This window comes from Oenanthe melanoleuca, chromosome 3, assembly GCF_029582105.1.
Source record: "Oenanthe melanoleuca isolate GR-GAL-2019-014 chromosome 3, OMel1.0, whole genome shotgun sequence".
Lineage (NCBI taxonomy): Eukaryota > Metazoa > Chordata > Aves > Passeriformes > Muscicapidae > Oenanthe > Oenanthe melanoleuca.
In genome coordinates this window covers 68,191,031-68,213,362 of record NC_079336.1, presented here as the reverse complement: position 1 = coordinate 68,213,362, position 22,332 = coordinate 68,191,031, and the positions used below count along the sequence as shown (strand labels likewise).

The 22,332-nt window shown below is 38.0% G+C and overlaps 1 protein-coding gene across 1 annotated transcript in view; it reads left to right on the top strand.

Annotated features, from left to right (window-relative positions):
• DISC1 (DISC1 scaffold protein) overlaps nt 1–22,332 on the top strand; it is a 182,593-nt gene that overhangs the window by 64,558 nt on the left and 95,703 nt on the right. Inside the window, 2 exon segments of the mRNA XM_056487127.1 lie at nt 9,422–9,476; nt 13,897–13,999. Coding sequence (XP_056343102.1) covers nt 9,422–9,476; nt 13,897–13,999 — 158 coding nt within the window.

Below are 22,332 nucleotides of genomic sequence, written 5' to 3'. Positions count from 1 at the left end.
GAGCATTGGTTCTAAGCTTATTTTTCTTGTTGAGTTCTTGTCGAGTGTTTTTTCAGGAGTGTTCTTTGTTTTGTCTTACCTTTGGTATGTGGTGAACTTTTTAAATACAGAGAGCATTTGTCAATACCTAAAGTATGCTTTGAGTTTGAACAATTAAGAAATGTTAGGCACATTACCCTGGGACCTTACTTGAGGGCTGTTGGATGATGTGGTTAAACCTGCTAGGCAATGGGCAAAGAAATATGTTTTGACAGGGAATTCTCACTGAGGTTGAGGCTGCAGAATGTTGTCGTTTTGCTCATCCAGACAGGCTTAATTGTTCTTGGTTAGCTAAAGGGTATAATCATTTTTCTAAAATGGGGAAATTGCAGGGCAAAAGCTCAGCTCACTTGGGGCTGCATGGAAATGTGTTTAAAAGGTGGGAGCAGCTGGTGTTGTGTGCACTGTGACACGTGCCAGTGTTTTAACTGAAGACACTCTGAAATCAGAGCAAAATGGGTCTGGGTGTTTTAGTGTGAAGCACTTTCTTGTGGTTATTGCTAAAGGGATCTTGTTATGGAATTTTCATATTCGCCCCTCCACACCATTTCAGAAATACATGTTTTTAACTAGTGTGACTTGAGTTTTCTAATTATAAAATACAACCATATTAATTATTTGACCTATTCACTTCAGTATCTGTTAGTTCCTTTATTTTTTTCTTTCTATTTCACAATATAAACTGGGGAAATCTGTTATACTTCAGTTCATATTTAGTTTCATTTAGCAGTTTCTTTGTTTTATCCATATCTGCAGATGCATGTGTCCTTACAGCTTGTCGTTCTTAAAAGAAATTGCACAGTTCCATCTGGACTATTGTCTGGGCACTGATGGCTGGTTGAAAGAAATTCTATTATATACCTTTCAAACTATTTGAATGCTCCACCTCTTCTTCACATGAAACAATTTTTGATTAGTAGGGGTTTGTTCTATGGTGGATTTGTGAGATCATCTGAAGATAAGGAACTTCTGTTGTGGCCAGTGGTGCAAGGAACTGGGCTTGAAGATTTATGCAGCCAGTTCACTATGCTTTTGTGATGCCTGGAGTTCATTTGAGAAAGATCAATTCAAAATGAAATCCAGGTACTCAGAGGGGTGTAAATCTTATTTGTTGGAATATGCTCAAAGTATTCAGCAACTTCACTTGAGGGCAAAGCCTGATAAAAGGCAAAAGAGGTGGGTTTTTTTTAGAGAACTTGGTTTACTTGAGAAGTTGGAAAAAAGACTTCAACATAGTTTCATGTACTAACTTAGGAAAATAGGATTTAGAATGGGCTGTCATATTTTGTCATTAGGAGAGACTGCTTGCTGCTGCTCAGGGCCCCAGTGGAAATCGTTCTTCTTGCGGGTGACCAGGTAGAGAGGGTCACAATCTGGCTGTACTCAGGGATGTGCATTCTCCAAAAGCCTATGGCACCTAGGAAAGCTTGGGTCTCTTTCTTGCTTTTTGGTGGAGACATTGCAGTGATCTTGTTGATGACCTCAGTGGGGATCTGGCGCCGTCCATCTTGCCACTTCACTCCCAGGAACTGGATCTCTCGTGCAGGTCCTTTGACTTTGCTCTTTTTAATGACAAAACCGGCTCCCAGCAAAATCTGGATGATCTTCTCTCCCTTCTCAAATACCTCCACTGCCGTGTTCCCCCACACAATGATGTCATCGATGTACTGCAAATGTTCTGGAGCCTCACCCTTTTCCAGTGCAGCCTGGATCAGTCCGTGGCAGATGGTGGGGCTGTGTTTCCACCCCTGGGGCAGTCGATTCCAGGTGTACTGCACACCCCTCCAGGTGAAAGCAAACTGAGGCCTGCACTCTGCGGCCAGAGGAATGGAGAAAAACGCATTGGCAATGTCAATGGTGGCATACCACCTTGCTGCCTTGGACTCCAACTCATACTGCAGCTCTAGCATGTCTGGCACGGCAGCGCTCAGCGGTGGAGTCACTTCATTCAAGGCACGATAGTCCACAGTCAGTCTCCATTCTCCGTCAGATTTGCACACAGGCCAGATGGGGCTGTTGAAGGGTGAGTGGGCTTTGCTGACCACCCCTTGGATCTCCAGCTCATGGATCATCTTGTGGATGGGGATCACAGCATCTCGATTAGTCCGGTACTGCCGGCGGTGCACTGTCATGGTGGCAATTGGTACCTGTTGCTCTGTCACTTTCAGGAGCCCCACTGCAGATGGGTTTTCTGATGAACACTTTGCCTGGACTAACTGCTCAATGCTCTCTGTTGCTACAGCAGCTATTCCAAGCTATTGAGTCTCTTTGGGTCTTTGTAATACCCACTTTGGAGGAAGTCTATCCCCAAAATGCATGGGAATTCTGGGCCAGTCACAATAGGGTGTTTCTTCCACTCATTTCCAGTCAGGGTCACCTCAGCTTCCACCAAGGTAAAATCCTGTCACACCAGCAATTGAAACAGATTCTGCCCCCACGTGTCTTAATGGGATTAATGTGCACCAGAGTTGACCAAGGCCTCATATTTTTGTGATTCTCATGTGCCAGGCCACAGTGTGTAGGCACTGATCTTCCTTGGGAATAACAGTGGGGGGATTAAAAACAGAAAAGGGAAAGGAAAGAGCCAGTCCTCCAGCTTGGAGGACAGAGCTGTTGCTGGCAACCTGAATTATTTTGGAGCAATCTTAAAGGCAGTTTTTTGTCCTTCCAAGCAACGTTATAGAAGCAAAAAGTTGCAGCAGAAGGCTAAGTGACGCTTGCTTGAGTATCCACGTGTATGGGGTAATGAGGAATCTGGTTTTCCCTGCTGAGCATCTGGTTCCCCCTGCTTGCTTGAACAGCATCCAGTGGGATGTAGCAGCCCATAAAGCCCAGGCCACGTATGTGCTGATTCCTTTGGGTATGTGCACAATGAGATTTACTTCTCTTCAGGGAAAAATGACCAGCTGTCTCAATCAATGTGTGATACTGAATTAGTTTGTATATAATGAAGAGGAACAGCTAGCAGCAGTATCCAGTGAAGTAAAAAGGGTGTTATTCTTAGGAGAATAATTGCAGCTGCTGTGGGCAAGCTCTAGTTTTTGTGCACTCCAGACAGATGTAGCAGAAGAATGGGGGTCTATTGATACGTCAGAAAATCTGGGAAAGTATTAGTTAGGATGTGATGAACTGCTCCTGCAGATAGCTGTTTGATTGTCCCTTTGTTCTCAGTCTGATGCTACTGTTCCTGGTAGCAGCTGAAGCAACAACAGCTTCAACTGCCCTGCAGCATCAGCTGGTGGAAGACTGGTGGGAAATCCAGCACCATATGAATGGCTTGGTTGGTTGAAACAGCCAGCTGGTTTGGCTGTCTGTATGGTGATTTATAGCACCAGAAGATTTCTTAATACATGGCAATGAAAATTGAGCTTGTTGCTATAGTTAAAGATGCCAGCACCATGTTCAGGTGTCTGTAAACTGATTGTGTCTGTTGGAGTGATTTTATGTAAAAACCTCAAAACCATACTGAGATTCTGCCTCTATCCTTGTATTGCTGGCATTTAAAAAACCATTTTATTAATAATTCTTATAAAAAAATTGTGAAGTGTCTTCCAATGCCCTGATTTTTCTTCAGGTTTCCTAACTGAAGCTACTGTCTGGCAGCACTCAGCAGATAAGAGTTGACTCAGTTTTGAGTTTTTGTGTATGTAAGAGCTGGGCAGAATGATGAGTTTTGAAAGTATACTTCCATTAGGTGTAAGTCTTTGAGAGTTGACAAAGGCAAGAACAGTCAGAGCAGCCAGTGAGTCAGTGAGAAACCCTATCGGTAAGCTGAAGTTATACAAACATTGGGAAAGTGTATCTCCAGTTCTTTAAAAATTCTGAATGGGGAAGCACATCTACTGAAGCAATCCTTGATGTATAACAATAGTGAAGAAACAGTGCTCTGCAAATGATAGCTTGAAGAAGGCAAATTGCTGGAGATAAAACAGCTCTCTGATTGCTCAGAGGTAAGTGCATAATTTTGGGTTGTCTTTCATATTCCTTCGAGAACTTTGTAGATTGAAATGTGCAGAAGGTGTGATGCTGCTGTGCCTTAAAGTACATCTCTTGATAGTTGTCTCAGATCAGATTAATTTTTGGGGTTGGAAGTTTTCCAAGGCGAGACTGCATTTTACTTCTAATTCAGGTGACTAGTCCTTGCAGCTGCCAGAAATTTCATCTTCATTATGAGTTAAGCACTACTTTTCTTTCCTTGTATTTAATGTCCGAGTCCTTTACTCAAGAGCACTCTCAGGTTTAGATAGAGTAATTGGATTTTCACCATATCAGCTGAGCAGAAATTTTGTATATTTATAATTTTTAACTAGCTCTCTCATCATATAGAAGTTTCCCATGAGCTGCATTATTGAAGAAAAAAATCAGTTTATTTTGGAAATCCTGACTTAGGTTTAAAGGGTGATTTTACTTCCTATTACAAAGATATGCTGCTCTGAAAATAAGTCCCATGGATCATTGGACAAAGGTGTAAAGGAACTTACATGTTTGGCTGAAAAATTGCTTTCTTGGTGTGGCAATACTCAGATGTGTAGCCCAGACAGGCTTATGAAACCATCACAGAGAATGAAAATCTTGTTATCCTATATCTTTCTTGGTGAGATAGAATCAAACTGTGTGGTAAAGAGTTGCAAAAGCAAACCAAAACTGGTGGTTTACCGTTGTGCATTTAATGCATTCTCGCCCTGAATGTCCTTAATTGAGAAGAAATGTAGGAGTACACAGTACAGCAATGCCCTATAGGTCTTGTCCTGATAAAAATCTGTCCATAGTATATGTAAATAATGATTTCTTGGTTTTCCTCAAAAAATCTTTAGTAAGAAGTATTTTTTCCTCTTTTTTTTTTTTTTTAATCCTAGTTGTGTATGTCTAGCTTAAGGATGCCTCTTGTTAGATCTATAATGATTTTTTAGGTGACAGTAATGTAAAGGAGAATATTTGCAGGAGTTTTTACTTGTCTTTCAGTGTCTTCAGGCAGGGATCAGAGATGGCAGCTTAGTTTCTCTATGAAAAATATGAATTTTTAGTACAGGATTTATTTGTTTTATACTGGTTCCCTGTGTGTGTTGTGTTCTGTTGTGTGGATACAGAAGCTAAATTCTCACTACACTTTTGTAGCTGTAAAAAAATTTTATTATTAATACAGAAGCTGTTTCTGTTTAAGCAGTGTATATATTTATATATATTGAACGTGGAGAATAGCATGAATTTCCTTTTGCCCATTTGCATTCTTTGAATTTTTTCTTAGGAAGCAAAACATAAATACATAATTGCTTGTATGCAAAGGGAAGTATACTAGCATAGTGGAAGGAAAGACATTCAGAAACATGCCTTCCTTTAGGAGAAAGCCATTCTTCCCAGTATTGTAATAGTTAGCCTTTCTTTGAACAAAGCCACTTCCACAGTATCTGTAATTCCTGCATGCAAATTAAAACTTGTCAGAAGATTCTTTAAAAGTAATTTTAAAGAATAGATATTATCCTTTATATTGTGACACTTAATGTCCTCTGTGGTTATATGGGAAGTTGTGATAGAGTGAGGGATATGTGAACCAGACCACTTGATTCTTATTCTTCCCTCTGTCCCCTGTTAAATTGACATGTCTTCCTTTATTTTGCCTTCACACCATTCCCAATTATGAACATCATCATCTCAGCAGGTTCCAACTGTGCTATTGCAATTAAATATACTTAGTAACTATTCTTTAATATCAGTAAAATGAAGTAGTTAAAGGGTACTGCCTGAAGTGTTTGGATCTTAAAATTTTTCCCATAGTCTGTTGTTACATGGCAGATCAACTCCAGTTCCTGAACGTGCAGCATTCCCACACTCTCCTGCAGCTCTCCAGCCAAAGTCAGTGTTTTGCCAAAGTATTGCTTCATGTGCCATCCAGAAATTGCATCATTCCTCAGCTCCTGCTTTCCTGGTCTAATCTAGCCTGTATACAATGACACACTCCAGGATGTAGCACATGTACATCCCTTTTCTTCTTTCCTCCTAATGAGTCCCAATGTCTGTAAGTCCATGGTATGTCATTTAAATATAAATATTTAAATAAAAGGCCTGTGTGGCCACCTGCATGAATGAAAGATATACTGTACATGATGTGTAGATTGCAGTGGGTTCTGCAAGTGTTAAAAACCTTTCTTTTCCTTCATATTTAGTCAGCTAAATTTGTGTTAATTAATTTCTATATCACTCTAGTCGTTTCATCAACTGGGTCAAGAACTTTGCTTTCTCTGTGATGGAGTTAGCTTACATTGAATTTGAGAAGTAAGTTCTAAATGGTCCTCATAATGGATTACTAAGACTGTGAGGAGAAGCTGTCAAATTCTTGATTAGCTGTTCTGTCAGAGAAGAATAGCAACAAGTCAAAACTATGGACGCCTTCCCAGGCAAGAATTTAGTGTTATTCCAAAGAGCTCTTTCTAAAGCCATTTACCCTTGTAGTAATACCTAAAGCAGCTTTTAAGCAGACAGAATACTCCTCTTAAAATGAAATCTGATGCTCCAGGGTGGTTATAAAGGAAAATGCTGTTTCTGGTTGAAGTCACATGTAACAGATCATGGCGGTTAAAGCTCTTTGTTGGTAGAGTGAATCAGTATTGACTGCCTGGTTACTCTTGTGGGTCATTACCTTGTCAGTTAATTGGAAAGCTTGTGAAGGGCTTCTCTGTGACAGTGTTTTGTGGTAGAAGAAAACAACCTGGGAATAAATGTAGTTAAAAGCAGTTTGTAGTTGGTAACAATGACTGGTTTGTACATGGTTTTGATTGCTGTGTGTGCATTGTATGATGGGCTAATCTCTGCAAGGGGTAAGGGATTCCTCTGGTATCACTATGAAGGATAACAAGGATTTGAAGCAGAATACTACTGTGAAATTCATACCATAAATAAAACAAATAGACTTACAAGAGTCTGTGTGAATGCTGTATCTGTAACAAAAGGATCTTTAGATTTGAGTCTCTGGTTAATCCAGCTATCACTAGCTTGGGTCAAATTAATTGCTTACTAATGGTATCCTCTATTGATATAGGTCAGATTAATATAAAATTCCATTAAAACTATAGTTCCACAAAATTATCTTAAAACTGTAGTTCTGTTGTCATTGAAATGGCAGCGTTTGATTCCTTATTTATTTTTCAGTGACTTGTTAGAGACTCATAAAAAAGAAATCTGGGTATAGAGAGTATGTTTGTTTTTTCCCACTCAGCATCTGGTCCTGAAAGTCTGCATGGATTGTGCATCCTTGTTAGCAATGCAGATTGACAACTCAGGCCTAGTTTGCAGTACTGTTTTGGATGCATTGTCTCAAAAGAGGTGAAAAATTATCTCTTCTTATTAGCTATGTGGGTGCTGCAGAGCAGTGAAATGTATGAACCTGTTGGGGGGAGCTTTCTGTGAGGAAAATAAACAGATAAGATGAAGAACACTTGGAAGATATTGTTAGAGTTGCCATCTGTATACTTCTGGCTATAACTGCACTTTACATTTTATTATGGCCTGGATCTTTAGAGTTGAATTTTATGAGGCACTTTCAGTACAATTGGGTCAGTCACCCAGTATTCATTCAATTACACACTGCAGCCTTGCTGCTGCCCCTTGACATCTGTACACAAAGCCTGTCTTTTTTTTACATAACCTGACCAGCTCAGATGCCCGCTGTGAGAGATGCTGAAAGTCACTGGGAGCTCCAAAGCATAAGAAAAGAAGTGGCTAAATAGTTCATTCCCTCTGGCATGCCCAGAGGCAAGCAGGGAGCTGATAATGGCATCATTACAGCAGCAATACTTTGTGTTTTGCACATGTATTGCTGTAGCAAAGGGAGAAATTTGAGACTGTGAGAAATGTCATTAAACACTTTTACATAGGTAGGCAGCTGCATTTCTGTTTGTTTCATTGCCCAGGCACTGGGGTGGTAATGAGGTGACAGGCCTTGCTGGGCTGTAGATAGGAAAGGTCTGTGCTCCTTGAAGCAGGGTGTTAGGGACAGCAATGCAAATGAATGCCTCATTAATGCGATTAAATGATATTCTGAATTCTGCTCTGAGGCTATTTCACTCGTTGGGCAGGATGGTCCAGCCAGCCATTCTGTAGGTGATCAGTAGCTGAGTGCAACTCCAGCTTCACTTCACGTGCTTTGGGATTCATGCTCATGAAAATGCTGGGTCTTGAAATAGGGCTCAGTATGTGCTGTGCTTGGAAAATAAGGGCAGGTTCTCAAAAGAAAACCAAAATGCATAGAAAAGAGAAATGCATAGGCAGCAGGAGCTGTGTGCATGTCAGAACAGGCACTTGGTCATAGTGTGCTTTCTGCATAAGTGGCTTTTGTTTCTTCCACCTGTAAAATGAATACAACGCTGCCTTGTCATGCAAGGGAATCGCTGAAATAAATTCAGTGAGAAAAGCTCAGAAATATATTGTTGGTTCTTATTTGGGGAAAAATAGTAACAGGAGGTCATGAAAGAAGTAGCGTTGTTATAACACAGGCGTGAGGAAAAATTGAGATGCTGCTAATGGGGAGTGCTGACTGTCACGTACACAGAACTGAGGTGTTTGACAGAAAAGAAAATAGTGTGTGATAAAGTAATTGAACACTGTATAAAAAGTGTTTACCTCCTAAGAGAGATGGGAGTATTAAAGTTGCAAAAATAACCTCTCTCCTAACTCCCAATGTTTGATTTGACTTGGATTTTTTAACTTCATGTTAAAAATGTAAATGTTGGATTTATTTACGAGAACCAAAGGCACAACTTTACTTTAGATTTGGTAATATAAAAGTAGGAAGCCTACATGCTTGTAATATGTAGAAGAAAACCTTGCATTTTATTTGTATAATCAAGGGTGATGCCTCAATTTCAGCCCAATGTTCCATCAATTTGGTACAAATATTTGGTAGGTTTTATGGATCGAAAGAAACTGAGTACTGGTATTTCACATAAAATTATTGTGAGAACAAGTGACTGTAGTTGGACTTTTTCTGGTAGAGTTGAAAACTGGGTTGTAAGAGGATAGTAAGCTTCCTGCTCTTTGTGTCAGAAATGCCTTTGTGTTAGGTTATTGGATGATAGTCTAGCAAAGGACCAGTCCTGGACATTGCTGGGAACTTCTAAGTTTGCTTTAGGTATTGTGATTACACAAATAATCATAATTGTGTTTCAAATGGTAAATAAAATCTGCATACTCATTAATAAAGAACTGTAAAGGTGATGTTGGTTAGTCACTAGCAATGCTGAAACTGTTTGTCTTGATATTGTCTGTTGTGTTTGTATGGGTCAGCTTAACACTTTATTTCCATATGAAAATGTGTCTTGTGTAGCAGGCCGTGCTGAGCAGAGGTTAACTTATTTCATGTATTGATTTATTTTATTTTAATTCCTTCTAGCCTTCAGGAGAAAGAACAATTGTTCAGCACATCCATTAAAGAAACTACTGCCAAAGTAAGTACATATTTTCAATTCATCAGAATATTTACAGAAGTGGATCATAGCATGTGTCTTAATATATTGCCTTTTGTTTTAGGAAGTTGGTTTTGTGGTGTTCCTTCTAAGAAGATTTTGCACACAAATATTTTTAAGCATAGACTGAAAAGCCCTCCCCAACTTTGTTTGAACCAGCCACAGGAATTAAAATACTTCTGGAAGCAGATGGAGTAACCTCTTCTTTCTCAGCTTTTTCATAATCCTTTTGCTCAGGTCTCTATTCAGGAACAGATCCTCAAGTTCATGAAGTCACAGTCATAGCTGAATGTTTTAGCTCTTAATACAGAATCTCTTACTTTGCTCTCTAACTGATTTTGTTGGTGTGAAGGGAAGAACATAAATGAAGTACTTTTCCCCCCCCCCACCATTTCACTAAATAATCCAGCCATCAATCTCATTTTCATACCCTTTAAAAATACTAAGAAAAGTGAAATAGCATATTTAGCATAATTTTTGTTTCTAACTAGAAATGTTATACTTTATCTTTCTTACTTCTTGGGCTCCTTTCAAGAAGTAGAACACTAAAGTTTTATTTCAGAATGGCCCAGGTGCTCCATGAATGCTCTAGAAAAAAAAAATCCATTTATTCTAGCCAATTCACATAGTTCTGTGGAAAAAGGAAGTGGAAAATATTTCTGGGTTTTGAATTTATACTCTGAAATAAACTTATTTTTCATGTTTTCTCTAATAGCAGTCACCTAAATCAGTAAAAATTTTATCCTTCATAATCTGTTCTTCTGAATCCTCTTAACCAACACTTTCACTATGCTGTTAAAAAGATAGTTTGAAGAATGCATCACATTACCTCTTCTTCCTTCTCTTTCACTTTATTTTGAGCTCATTTTCTCTATTACTCCACATCTTGGGAAAATTAATATAGACATTAACAGTGATTCCCCCGGTATTTTTTAAATGACTGTGAATAAAGTATCAAGGAAATTATTGTAGCTGACCTACAGCTCATCTACTAAAATGAATGAGATAGCTCAAAGTGATGTTTCAAGTGTGGTTTCAAGTTATTTGCAAGCTAAAACATAAGGTACAGAATTTGCCTTTTCCCCAGAAAATGTCTCATGAGGTTTTATTTTTATCACCATAGTATCTAGAGACTTTTTCAATAACAGCTGAAGCATTGGTAACAGTAGAGAAGTCTGAAGTAGAATTTCACAGCTTTTTTTTTTTTTTTTTCCAATTTTCAATAGATAAAATACTATTTTAATTTTATTCCATTCCTATGTGATGGAATTGTTAGAGAAGATAAATAGAAAGCACGTAGCAAGACTCCTCCAAATAATTTCCTATTTAGTTTATTCATATCATCTCATCCTATTATTTTCAACTCAAAATAAATAGAGCTGGTCTTTTAAACCTTTTTATTGTATAGGGAAAGCATTCCTTTGTCAAAGGTCTTTCCTTTTCCCCTGTGCCACTGGCATTTCTATGGCCTATTCTGCTTTATCTCTTTGTTTTCAGCTGTGGCTGCAAAAACTGACTTGTGCCTGCTAATGAAGGGAGTGCTGTCCCTTATTCACCACCTTCCTTCAGAAATTAGTATCTGCTTTCAGTAATGGCAAGACTGTGCTGTGTGAGAGACCAGGTAGACTGTTCCTTCCTTTAGGCAGTGTTAGCAGAATTTCTTTATCTTGTCTTTGCTGTTTTAAAGAAACGTGAAGGTTACTCAAAACTTCTTTTCTCTTGAGATGATTGGAGAGTGAATTTCAGTGCTTTACTTGCTGTCCTTGTCCCTATTTTTCCTGCTTTAGATTAACATCATATGCTGGGAAGATGGAAGAGGATGACAATGGGCAAACTCGCCTTTGATATTTTGCTGTTTTTCATCTTGATTCCGCATATCTTTGCTAACCAGCTTCCTACTGGGTTCAGATAGACTGCTTTTTTGAGTAATATTTCAGTCTGAATGCAGATTTGTAAGGTACATTCCTAAACAAGAGCCTTCCCAAAAAAAAAAGAACAAAGTCTGCTTTAAAAAATCCTCAAAAACCACTGAAGAGGATTTTAAATAAATACAGTAATACTTGGCTGCAAAAATGCTTTCCTGAAACTGAAAGTTTTTTTAGATTTTGAGCTGGTCTGTGGGTCACAGCAGATTGGTCACTGAGAGCAGGGAAAGGGCATTGCTAGGGCCACAGGCCCCTGCAGTCAGGCTGGTTACAGAGGGATTCCAGTGTTCAGTGGAAGCCCAGGATGCTGGCTCTGTGGATGTTCATCATCTTTGTTTGCTAAGAAATTACCTTTCCTTTGTGGCTGAGTAAGCTACTGTAATGAATAATGGTATCTGTTATGAAGATACAATAATTATAAAAAATGAAAAGAATTGGAGCTTGTAGAGGAGACCTGATGTAATGTGGAAGCAGTGCCATTATTTTAGGGGATATTACTTTGTCTTTCCCATTTGCTCATTTAGTTTTGTTGAACTATGCCATATGATAGGTCTGAAGATTAATGTTGTTCATTTATCTACAGAATACATGTGACATAGATACAAGCAATGGCCCAGCAACCTACTTATCTCATGTTCCAGAAGAATCATCCCTGAGTTGGAGGGACTGCCTTTCTGCCTCTGGTCCCTGCATTTGGTCCATTAATAAAGAGTGCCAGTGAGCTTTGTTCTGACAGGGGGGCTTACAAAGTGGACAGTGCTCACTAGAAACTGATTAAACATCCCAGCCTATTTTGCATAATTGCCAAACAGCTGTCTAGTGATAATGACTTTAACTTACTACCAGCATGGGATATATTCATGCAGTTTTCCTGGAGCTGAAAGATTCCCCATCTAATTGCAATTCACTGAGCCATTCAATGCCCCTAAAGAGAGAGTGCTGCTAAGAAAGAAGTCATTAAAAACTTTCAGATTTATTTTGGAGATGGGAGACAGAAATGGCCTTTGGGTTTTTTAGGCACATTTATTCACCTCTGACAGGTTTGGGGTTTTAAAAACATTTTAACTGAATTGGCTGGTGAGTCACCTAGAAGGGGGTACTGAAACAAATTGAAATATCTGGGAATTTAAATTTATAGTAGGGGCAGAAGCCATGTGTGTTTTTTAAATTAATAGGATGACTCTTTACAAGTAACAGTTACTGCTTGGAGGATAGTTCTGTTGACTCAAAAAAAAAAAAAAAAAAGACCCATTTAACAGATAATCTCAGTAAAGGAGGAGGGTGTTACTAATTTAAAAGGATTTATAGTTAGTGTTATTTATGAATTATTATTATCATTTAATTGTACAAACAGATAAAACATTAGAACCATAAAGTTTTGCTCTTTAAAAAGTGATGTGAAAACTGTGCCTCTGTTAATAAACATAGCACTTGTTTTTGAGGAAGGAAAAATAAAAGTGAAGGAAGGCAGGGAAATTTCTCCCTGGAGATTTTCTTTCACATGACATTTCTGAGCTGACCTGTGCCTATCTTGACTATTGCTTTAGTTTTTTTGGTTGGAATGAATGCAGTGTTTTCTTAAGTGTCCACTACTATTTTAAGAAAGAGTTTGGCATCTGCCTCCAGAGCAAGGGATTTGCTTTAGTTCAGTGAAGGGTTTTTGTTTGTTCATTGTGCTTTTCTTTCCAAATGATGCAATGTGGACTGTATCCCAACGTTTTTGAATATGTAGGATTTGTATAAATTTTGCATGCTGTATAAGCTCCTTCTGAGGTAGCAGTGTACACTGAAATGTAAAGTACAGAAACAGTTGGGTTTCCTTTATAGTTTTTTTTGTCTAATTTCTCTCTCCATGTTTTCAATACCAAACCATATTGATTGCTGAAGGACCTCTAGTTTAAAAGGTAATTAAGAGAGCAAGGGAAAGTCAGAAACCTGAACCCTCATAATCTGTGTGTCCTGACTGTGTCCTGACATTATCAAGCTGATACAGCCTTATTTGTTGCCTGTGCAAAAAATAAGGCTGCTTTGCCTTTTTTCAGTTAAAATGCAGAGCACGGTAGATTTTGTATAAAAATCAGTGCATATTGTATGTTATAGAATTTTAGTCTCCAAATACTGGGCTACTTATGCTCCACTTCAAGCATGATTACTAATACTGAAATTGTGCAGAATTTGTGAGATGGCCTTTCTTCTGTGTGCAGCCTCAGTATGTAGTAGTGAACATGTCCTCTCTCATGCAGGTAGCTAATGCTAATACCATTTCCTGTTTTAATAATGGAATGTGCAGCACAGCCTGGAAATTTTGATTCAATGTTGGGTGTTTCTGTAAAGACATCACTTTTTATTAAGCTTTTTTACCTTGCTGCAGGATGTTATGTCATGTCTGTTAACCAAGAACATTTGAAGCCCCATTTCAACTGCCTTATACTTTTACTTGAATGAATTCTATATCATGGCTGTCTGCCTCAATTTAGGTTTGCACGAGTCAGAAACTTTGCAGTACTTTGAGGAGGAAAGTGAGTGATATTGAGACTCAGCTACCAGCTCTACTGGAAGCCAAAATGCTGGCTGTTTCAGGTAAGTTTTAAGAAGGATTAACAGTGTTAAGGAGTGTCTCAGAGCAGTTACTGACCTCTTTATGACAGACTTGTTAGGAAAAGTTGTTCATGTGCTTGTGTAGATCCCTTGAAGTTGTGGCCAGCCTGGCAGAACAGGGCTATGCCATGCCTTGTGTAAGGTAATTCAGGTCCCTCTCCACAGTTTGGAGCTCCTGGCAAAGCTGATGCTGTGTGATAGACCATTAACATGCAAAACACATGGTATTTTTCCATAGGTGAAATTGATGTATAATCATGAGTAGCTGTTCCAGAGCTGCTCAAGTTACATTCTTAGAGCTCTCTAGCTAAGTTAAAAATGTATAGCTAAGATATCATAATTACAAGTCTAGCTTTAAATGACACTTTAAAATGGAATACAATAATTGGCAGCTTCTGCTGTTCAGATCATTAAACAACTAATGTTGGCAGCAAAAGAGCACTTTCATCCTTGGAGCACTCGTGCATGTTATTTACAACCAATAAAACACTGAAATGTGATTACAGAGTGTGATACATGCCACTTGCTTGGGGTTACTGCACTGTTCAAAAAGGCAAATCACAGTCCTTGCTTTTAGGTTGGAAGAGGTGGGTTTCCTAATTCAGCAAAGGGTTTGCAAATGCTTCAGTAGGTGTCTTGGAGAGGAAGCTGAGTAGAAGGAAATGTGGAATAGAGTGCAAGGAATTTTCCAATGTTACACCAAGTAAAGAAAGGCTAAAGGGTTTTTGATACCTTATATCGAAATGAGATGTAGCTCTCCATATATGATTTATCTTTTCAATTATATACAAGCATCTCTGTTGCAAACACAAATTATTTTAAAATGAAAACTTGTGCAGTGTCACATGTTTTGTTTGCCAGAAGTGGATGACGTTAGGCTCAAGCAAAGTCCCAAAGGAAATTAAAGCCCAGATCTTGTATTGGTGCTGAGCATGCTCAATTTCCTTACTTCTCATAACACCTTTTAAAAATGGAAATCCTCTTTATTTCTCCCTCCATGTCCAGAGGCAAACCAGGCAATCGTCCTTCCCTACCCTTAGACTGTTGAAATGTAGGTAATTTTCTCACTTTCAGAAAAGGGGTTCTATGGCTTGGGAACAAAACATCCCATAAACTGGACGTGCAACTACATGTAGGAAGCAGTTGGCCAGAAAAGCTGTATGGCAGTCTGACACTTGGAGAGAGTGAATGACAGCTTGAGGATCATTTCCAAAACATTCATAACAGCATTTTATACTTGCTAGCTCTTAAAAGAGGTTGCTTGTTTCAGGAATGAATTCCAAAGGCAATTTTAGTCTGCTCTTTCTATCAACTGTTTTTACAATTGTTTGCCTGCCTTTCTATGCTTTTTAAGAGCTATCAGTTCAATTTCTTTGTACTGATATAAGCACTGTTTCTTTTTTTACTCTTGCTTCAGGGAATTTTAATGACTGTGAATGGTACAATTCTAATTTGTTACTAAGGCAAAATTCTGCATGGCGTGGTTAAAAACCGAGGACAAAATGGATACTGTAATTTCTTTACCTTATTGTAAGGTAGAGATGCATTTAGTCAGTGTGGTGGCACTTGTTTATGTAAAATGGAGTTATATACAGAGGACACAGGAGATACAAGAGTAAAAAGAAAATTATTTCTCTGAAGACCTGGAAGCAAAAAAAAGAAAAACACCTGAAAACACCAGAAATAGCTTTAGAGCATGAGGTGAATAAAATCAGAAAAGCCAATATATAGAGTGAGTTGCAGCTAGCTAGCAGAGAAGCAAACCAGGAAAGAAAAGATTTGATAAATGCAGAAGAAAGAGGAAGGAAGAGATAAAAATAGTGAAGGTTATGTTGTTGTTTTTTAACTTAATAAGGCAAAACCAGTGATTAGTGGATAAGTGAGAAGGCTAAATTACTTGAGTTTCTATGTATTCCTGTATTAGGAGTAAATGAATGACACCTCTTAAGGAAGGCATGGTTAAGAACCAGGCCTTAACTTCTAAATACTGGCTAAAATTTAAGCTAGATACTTTATCTACATATTCCCTGATCTCTCAGCCAACAATGTTAATGAACAGCCTGGCTATACTCAATTGTTAGAAGTTAGAAGAATGTTCAGGTGGGTAACATGCAGTTATTTAAGGACAGTCTTGGAACAGCGTGATGTTCAGAAGGAATTACAATGTGCATTTGTAAATATGCAGTAAAAATCAAGTTTAGTGGTTGTAGTTAGAGGTTTTCATTTAGTTTGGAAACCTCAGTCAGGGTTAAATGTCTGTTACTCCTATTTCTTATGTAGCAGTTTGATAATTCATTCGGACAGTTTCTTCAAGAACACTTCTAATAAATACTGAGAACAACTTTTTTCTCTATACAAATGTCACATAATTTTTGATTAAAGTAGCATTTTTCTTGAGGAAGCAGTAAGAGTTAAGTGACTTTGGAACAGTGTCAAAGCAAAAAGGTGTCTGTATCCCAAAAGTTAGATTAGATGAGCTAAAGAATAGAGTTATTAAGTGAAAATTAGCTTTCAGAGCTTATATGTGGTGACTTAATGATGTGATGACTTGGAAAGCATGATATATACCTCAGCCTTTAATGGCTTTCTTGACAGCTTCAGACAACATTCGTTTGCTGCATGGACTCTACTTTCTAATACAAATACATTGATTTAAAATACTGATGTATTTGCACCAAAAAATGTATGAATATAGTTGATATTACTTTTGGAGGAAAATACCATGATAAATGCAATGTAAGCATAAGTTCTGTTAGTCTTATCAGTGCAATACCATGGAATTTAAGGCTATATGATAAATGATATGTAAAGATGTAAGAGACAATACTATGTATATAAATGCCTCTCCTTCCTATTTTTTCACCCTGGGAAGAAGTATAAATTTAAATTTGGAAGAAAAAAAGAAAGTTTGTGAATATTTGGATTATTGAAGGCTATAAAATAAATGCAATTTAATTCCAGTGAGCTTTCTTATGGGAAAAAGAAAAGAAGCCCACACTTACATGTTCAAGATATTTCTATCAACAGATACAATTCAGAACCTTTATATCAACACCTCACTCACATCTGATTAGCCTGTTGGGACAAATAACTAATAGTTAATACTCTGGAGATGCTAGTCCAGAATTTCCCTCCAGAGATAATTAGAAGGATCCTATATTGTTCCAGTTATTAAGTCAGGAGCTTTAGGTAATTATAGATAACAAGTACTCCTGATGTCATGAGTTGTTACTGTTGATGTACACATTTGTAAATTCTCATTGAGGAACTATTATAATTTAGCATCTAATAGGTATTTTTTTTCATTATAAAAAAACCCCTTAATGTCAGTGCTTAGAAACCTGCATGTGATTTTTGTAACAGCTGCTTCTTACTGTGGCTCTTAGCATGCTTGTAAAATTTTGTAGTCAGTTATAGGAAGACCATGACAATACATGATACTCTGTTCTTTCTTTCAGTATTGTGTTACTATTTAGCATGAAATTTTTCTAGGGAATAAATTTCAGATTAAATAATTTGAAGCTGGTAAGAAAATTAAAATAGCATGATGTTTCAAGCAAGTGTGAACATAACTGTAGAAATAGTATTGAAACTTATTTTCATACTTTGAGCTGTTTTAGAAGAAATAATAAGAAATGGTGTGTTTCTGGTGTTTCCTTAGTGAGAAAATAATTTGGGAATAGGAGGGAAGATGTAAACTAAAATGAATTTTTAGTCCTGTTTTATCTCTTTCCTATATTTGAATCAAAGGTTTATGGTGATACATTTTACAGTGTATTCATAGACTCCTTGAGAACTTTTTTCTTCTTGAGAATGCATATTAGCATGGGACTAAATAGCCAGAAAGTGGCTTAATGGGAAGCTAAGCAGGCATGAATGAAATACTGTGTTTATTATCAATGTGTGCATTATATTGTGTAGTTATCCATGAGATGCATGTCATTAATTTTCCTTCTGTTTTTGAAAACACAAATTAGATCCAAACACAGAAGTTGGAGTGAGGTGACTTGTAGTTTGAAAAGTTTAAAATTATCTATACCAATAAGAGATCATGTGTCATGGTCCTATAAATATAATTACCTCTATTTCATTAAGTACTGGCAAGTGGGAGCTGCTTGGAAATTATGTTGTGGGATGATTTCCAGCAGTACAATAAGATTTTTTCCTTATGTCAATGTAAAAGCATGGTTTTATAAGTAACATGACATAAATACTAGAGAGCATATTTCACAAAGCTTAATGTTAGGGCTGTTGCTTCTTTGGCTGCTCTTTGATGCTCATTTAGGGCAAGTTCTGCATGGATCCAGCTGTAACAAAAAGAGACCCCAGCTTTCCAGATTTTGTGCTAAGTATTCCTATTGGGAATGAGTATGTCAGAGAGGGGACAGAGCCATCAGGATGGAAGATGCCAGTGCAGATGGAAGGACGTTTTCAGCCATCCATCTGTGGTTTATGTTAATGTGGATGCCTTGTTTTCATGCTCCTGCTCTAGTCTGTAATTTCATTCAGAAATGTGAATGGACACACAGTTCTTGGCACAGTGTTGAGTTCTTCCCCAGATGTGCCACAGACAGCTCTTAATTTGTCTTTCACTGGAAGGTAGTGGTGTTCCTGATTTCTTTTTCTGTTTCTGAGAACTGTTGTTTGGTAATGGTTGCAGAACTTCCCTGGTCTCTGAGGCAAAAATAACAATGCTGCTTTGTGCCTTCTCTTGAAGGCTCAGTTTTTTCATTAATCGGAGTCCAATAGGTGGCTGCATCTTGTAAGATGTCATAGCTGGTTCCACACTTACTATTCCTGATTCCAGCAGCAGCCTGGGTTGATGGATCAGAGTGTATTGAGATTAATTCAACTTCATGACTGCAGTGTCTGGTTCCAGCATTCAGTGCTGTGTGTGGTTTTGTCTTCCCACAACACTTACTTTATACTCCACAAAGTAAAATTTGCCACCATGTATTGGTGCAAGCAGTGTACTTCCTGGCACACCTCTTAACTCATTTGAAAAATAATGCTGGTGAGTCCCCCAAACCTATTCTGAAATGGTCCCTCAGACTTCAGACAGCTCTGTGTTGTGGTTTGTCCCCAGCCAGCAGTAAAAAACTGTGTGGACGTTCTCTCTGCTCACAGTGGGGGGGAGAATTGGAAAAAAGAAAGTAAAACTTGTGGGTTGAGATAAGAACAGTTTAATAACTGAAGCAAAATAAAAGATAATAATACTAATGATAAAAATAACAGCAATAATAACGGTAGTGGAAAGGAGAGTGAGAGAGGCATAAAGCCCCCAAGACAGGCAAGTGATGCACAATACCTATAAAGTGGTGCTTACCACCCACAGACCAGTGCCCAGCCCATTTCCAGGCAGATATTGGTCCCTCCCAGCCAACTCCCCCTAGTTTATTTGCTGAGTATGATGTTCTCTGTTATGGAATAGCCCTTTGTCCAGTTTGAATCAGCTGTCCTGCCCATGCTCCCTCCCAGCTTCTGGCATACTTGTTGTAGAGCATGGGAAACTGAGATATTCTTAATTTTAGGCTAAGAACTGCTCAGCAACAATTATAAACATCAATGTGTTATCAACATTATTCTCTGCCTAAGTCCAAAACACAGCCACTAAGAAGGAAATTAACTCTATCCAGTTGAAACCAGCACATTATGCTGTTAGTCTTTTTTAATCTCATTTTCCAGTCAGACTGCTGAATGTTACTGGCTTTCAGTGAACTTCAAGGGTAATTCATTGTAGCTGAAGTTCCAGCATGATATGTGACCAGACAGCAGAAAATCTTCTCTTCTGTTGGAGAAGTCAGTCATGAAGCAAGTTACTCTCTTCCACTCCTCTTACCTAAGCAGCTATCCCTGGAGCAGCAGAGAAGGTCAAGTTCTCTCTTTGGCAGCTCCTTTTCTGTGGTTTTGTGCTCAAAGGAGACCTGTTAGATGGGAGAGCTGCCAAGGGAAGGTGCTATCACCCTGTAGAAAGGCTGTGCTGTGTTCTGGAGGGCATGAGAGAAAACACTTGTGGAAGGGAACAGTGATGTCTCTCTTCCCATTGTTACTACTGATTTGAAATGTTGTTGCTTTGGGGTTTGTTTGTGCTCCCCACTGCCCCTGTGTTGTTCTGTGGTGACTGATTCAGTCCAGGTACAAGAGGCTCTCTGTGACTGAGAATTGCTCCTCCAAATGTATGTCTGTGGGGTCTCTCACCTTCTTCTAGCTGGCAATTGCCTTTCAGGATCACATCAATCATGTAGTTGTGTTAGGCTTCATGAAAGCATTGACATGTGTTATTGCTTAAAAACAATAATTGCAATTCAAATGTGCTGGATTTCTGTAAAATGTTTCAGGAGATGGTAGACTGTCCCTCATTTGCAGTTAATTTTTTCAGAGGTGCAAACACACTGGCAGTCCTTCCAGAATCTTACATTTCTGTCATGTCTTCAGCTTTTTCCCTTTTCTTTGTGAGTAGGTGAATGATATTTATTGTCTTCAATTTCTTTTGTTGTTGAAATCACTTTGTATCCTCATTAATCACAGGGTGGAAGATTTCCAGCCTTGAATTCCAGTACCATTGATAAATACTATGGTGGAAAATGCCCTAAGCTATAATGTAAATTTTCACTTTCTTATGAATTATTAAAGGTAGTGCTGTAAGTATATGAAGAATTAATTTATAGATAATGATGAAGAATGACCAGTCTCTTCTTTGTTACATTTAAGCTAGTGTCCAATAGATATGCTTTATTATTAATGAAGAAATTACTCCTTTGTTTGTACTACAATGAACATGTTTTCAGTAGGACTGAGACTTCTCTCTCTGCTTCAAATATAAACAATGGTTACTATGAATGTATGTAACTACTGCCATAAATTTTAGAAAAAGTGTGAGTAAAAAATTTGTGGACCCTTAACTTTGTCTTGTATTTTGAAGGGGGAAATATTTAATAAAGTTTACTTAATAATGTACTACTTGTTTTTTGGTAAAATTTGACAGATTTCAAACAGTATTTTTAATCAATTTGTTACTGGCAAAAGGTATCAAAATAATATTTTACATCAAGACTACTAAATGAGCAACAATCTGCCCAATAGAGTAAAATCTGACCAGGAGGTGCTATAATGGGCATGTTTGTGGCATGTGACTATATCTATAGAAAATATATTTGATGTGCAGAGTACTATTTAGCTGTAGCCATACAAGTAAAATTTTAAGAATAGAGGAAATAAGGGAAATATACTAATTTTTACTACATTAAGTAAATAAATTATATATCTACTTTCTGCCTGGAATTTTTTTTTTTTATTTTTACTGTTTTTCCTGTGTGGGTTGTTGTGCTTGATTTGGCTGGTATTTTTGTTATTCACATCAAGCTGCTGGAGCTTACCTGATGTCACTTTCTGTAGAGGATGAAGGATGCATGGGAGGAGAGAGCCCCAGAGGGCAAGACTGAGGAAGATTTAACTTTTTTTGTTGCTGTCTTTCGAGATAATGGTAATGTTCAGTCCCTTGAAGTGAAGTGTGTATACTCAGTTCCTTATGATAGTGCACTTGCAAGCACATTACCTGCTCAGAGCACTGGGTACTGCAAGTTTGCTGCCCCAAATTGCACCCAGTGTGTTTATAGGAACATGGATGCAGTGGCTAAAATTGCACATCTCCAACAAGCATCACTGTGAGACAGGGGAAAAGGCAGGAAAAGTGGCATCTTGCTCTTCAGTCTCCTTCACAGGATCTCTGTCCCATGCCCTGGTTTAGACCAGAATCTCAGTTTTGGTCTTAGACTATTAATTCCTTAGCTTTGTTTCTCTGTACAGATTTTCTAAGCAAACAGTCATACTGTCTGCATGGTATTTGAGTTTCCTGGGAAGAGTTAGACTGACTTAACTAATATCAGCCAGCTAGAACCCTCTCACTGGTATGGCTGTGTAAAACAACCACATGAGTGGTTGACAAAGTAACAGTTATTGTGTTTGCTTGGCCTAGCTAATTATAAAATTACCAAAAATAAGAATTTTAACATTTTGAGAATATTAGCAGAGTAAAATATGACATACATCTTCAGAATGTTTGTATGGCATCCAATGTGACATTGTCTCAACAACAACAAAAAACTCCAACAAAACAACAACAAAAAAACAACCCAGGAGGGCATGTTTTTTCAATGTTGGCAGCTATAGATTATATATTAATGTTTTTAATCAACCTTCTTATGGCATGTAGAAAGCAGCTGTGTTGGTTGTTGGGATTGAGGTGAGAGCTCACTGATAATGGTACTTGTGATGCCTGAGTTTTTATATGCTCTTCTGAATTTTCACTGCAGACT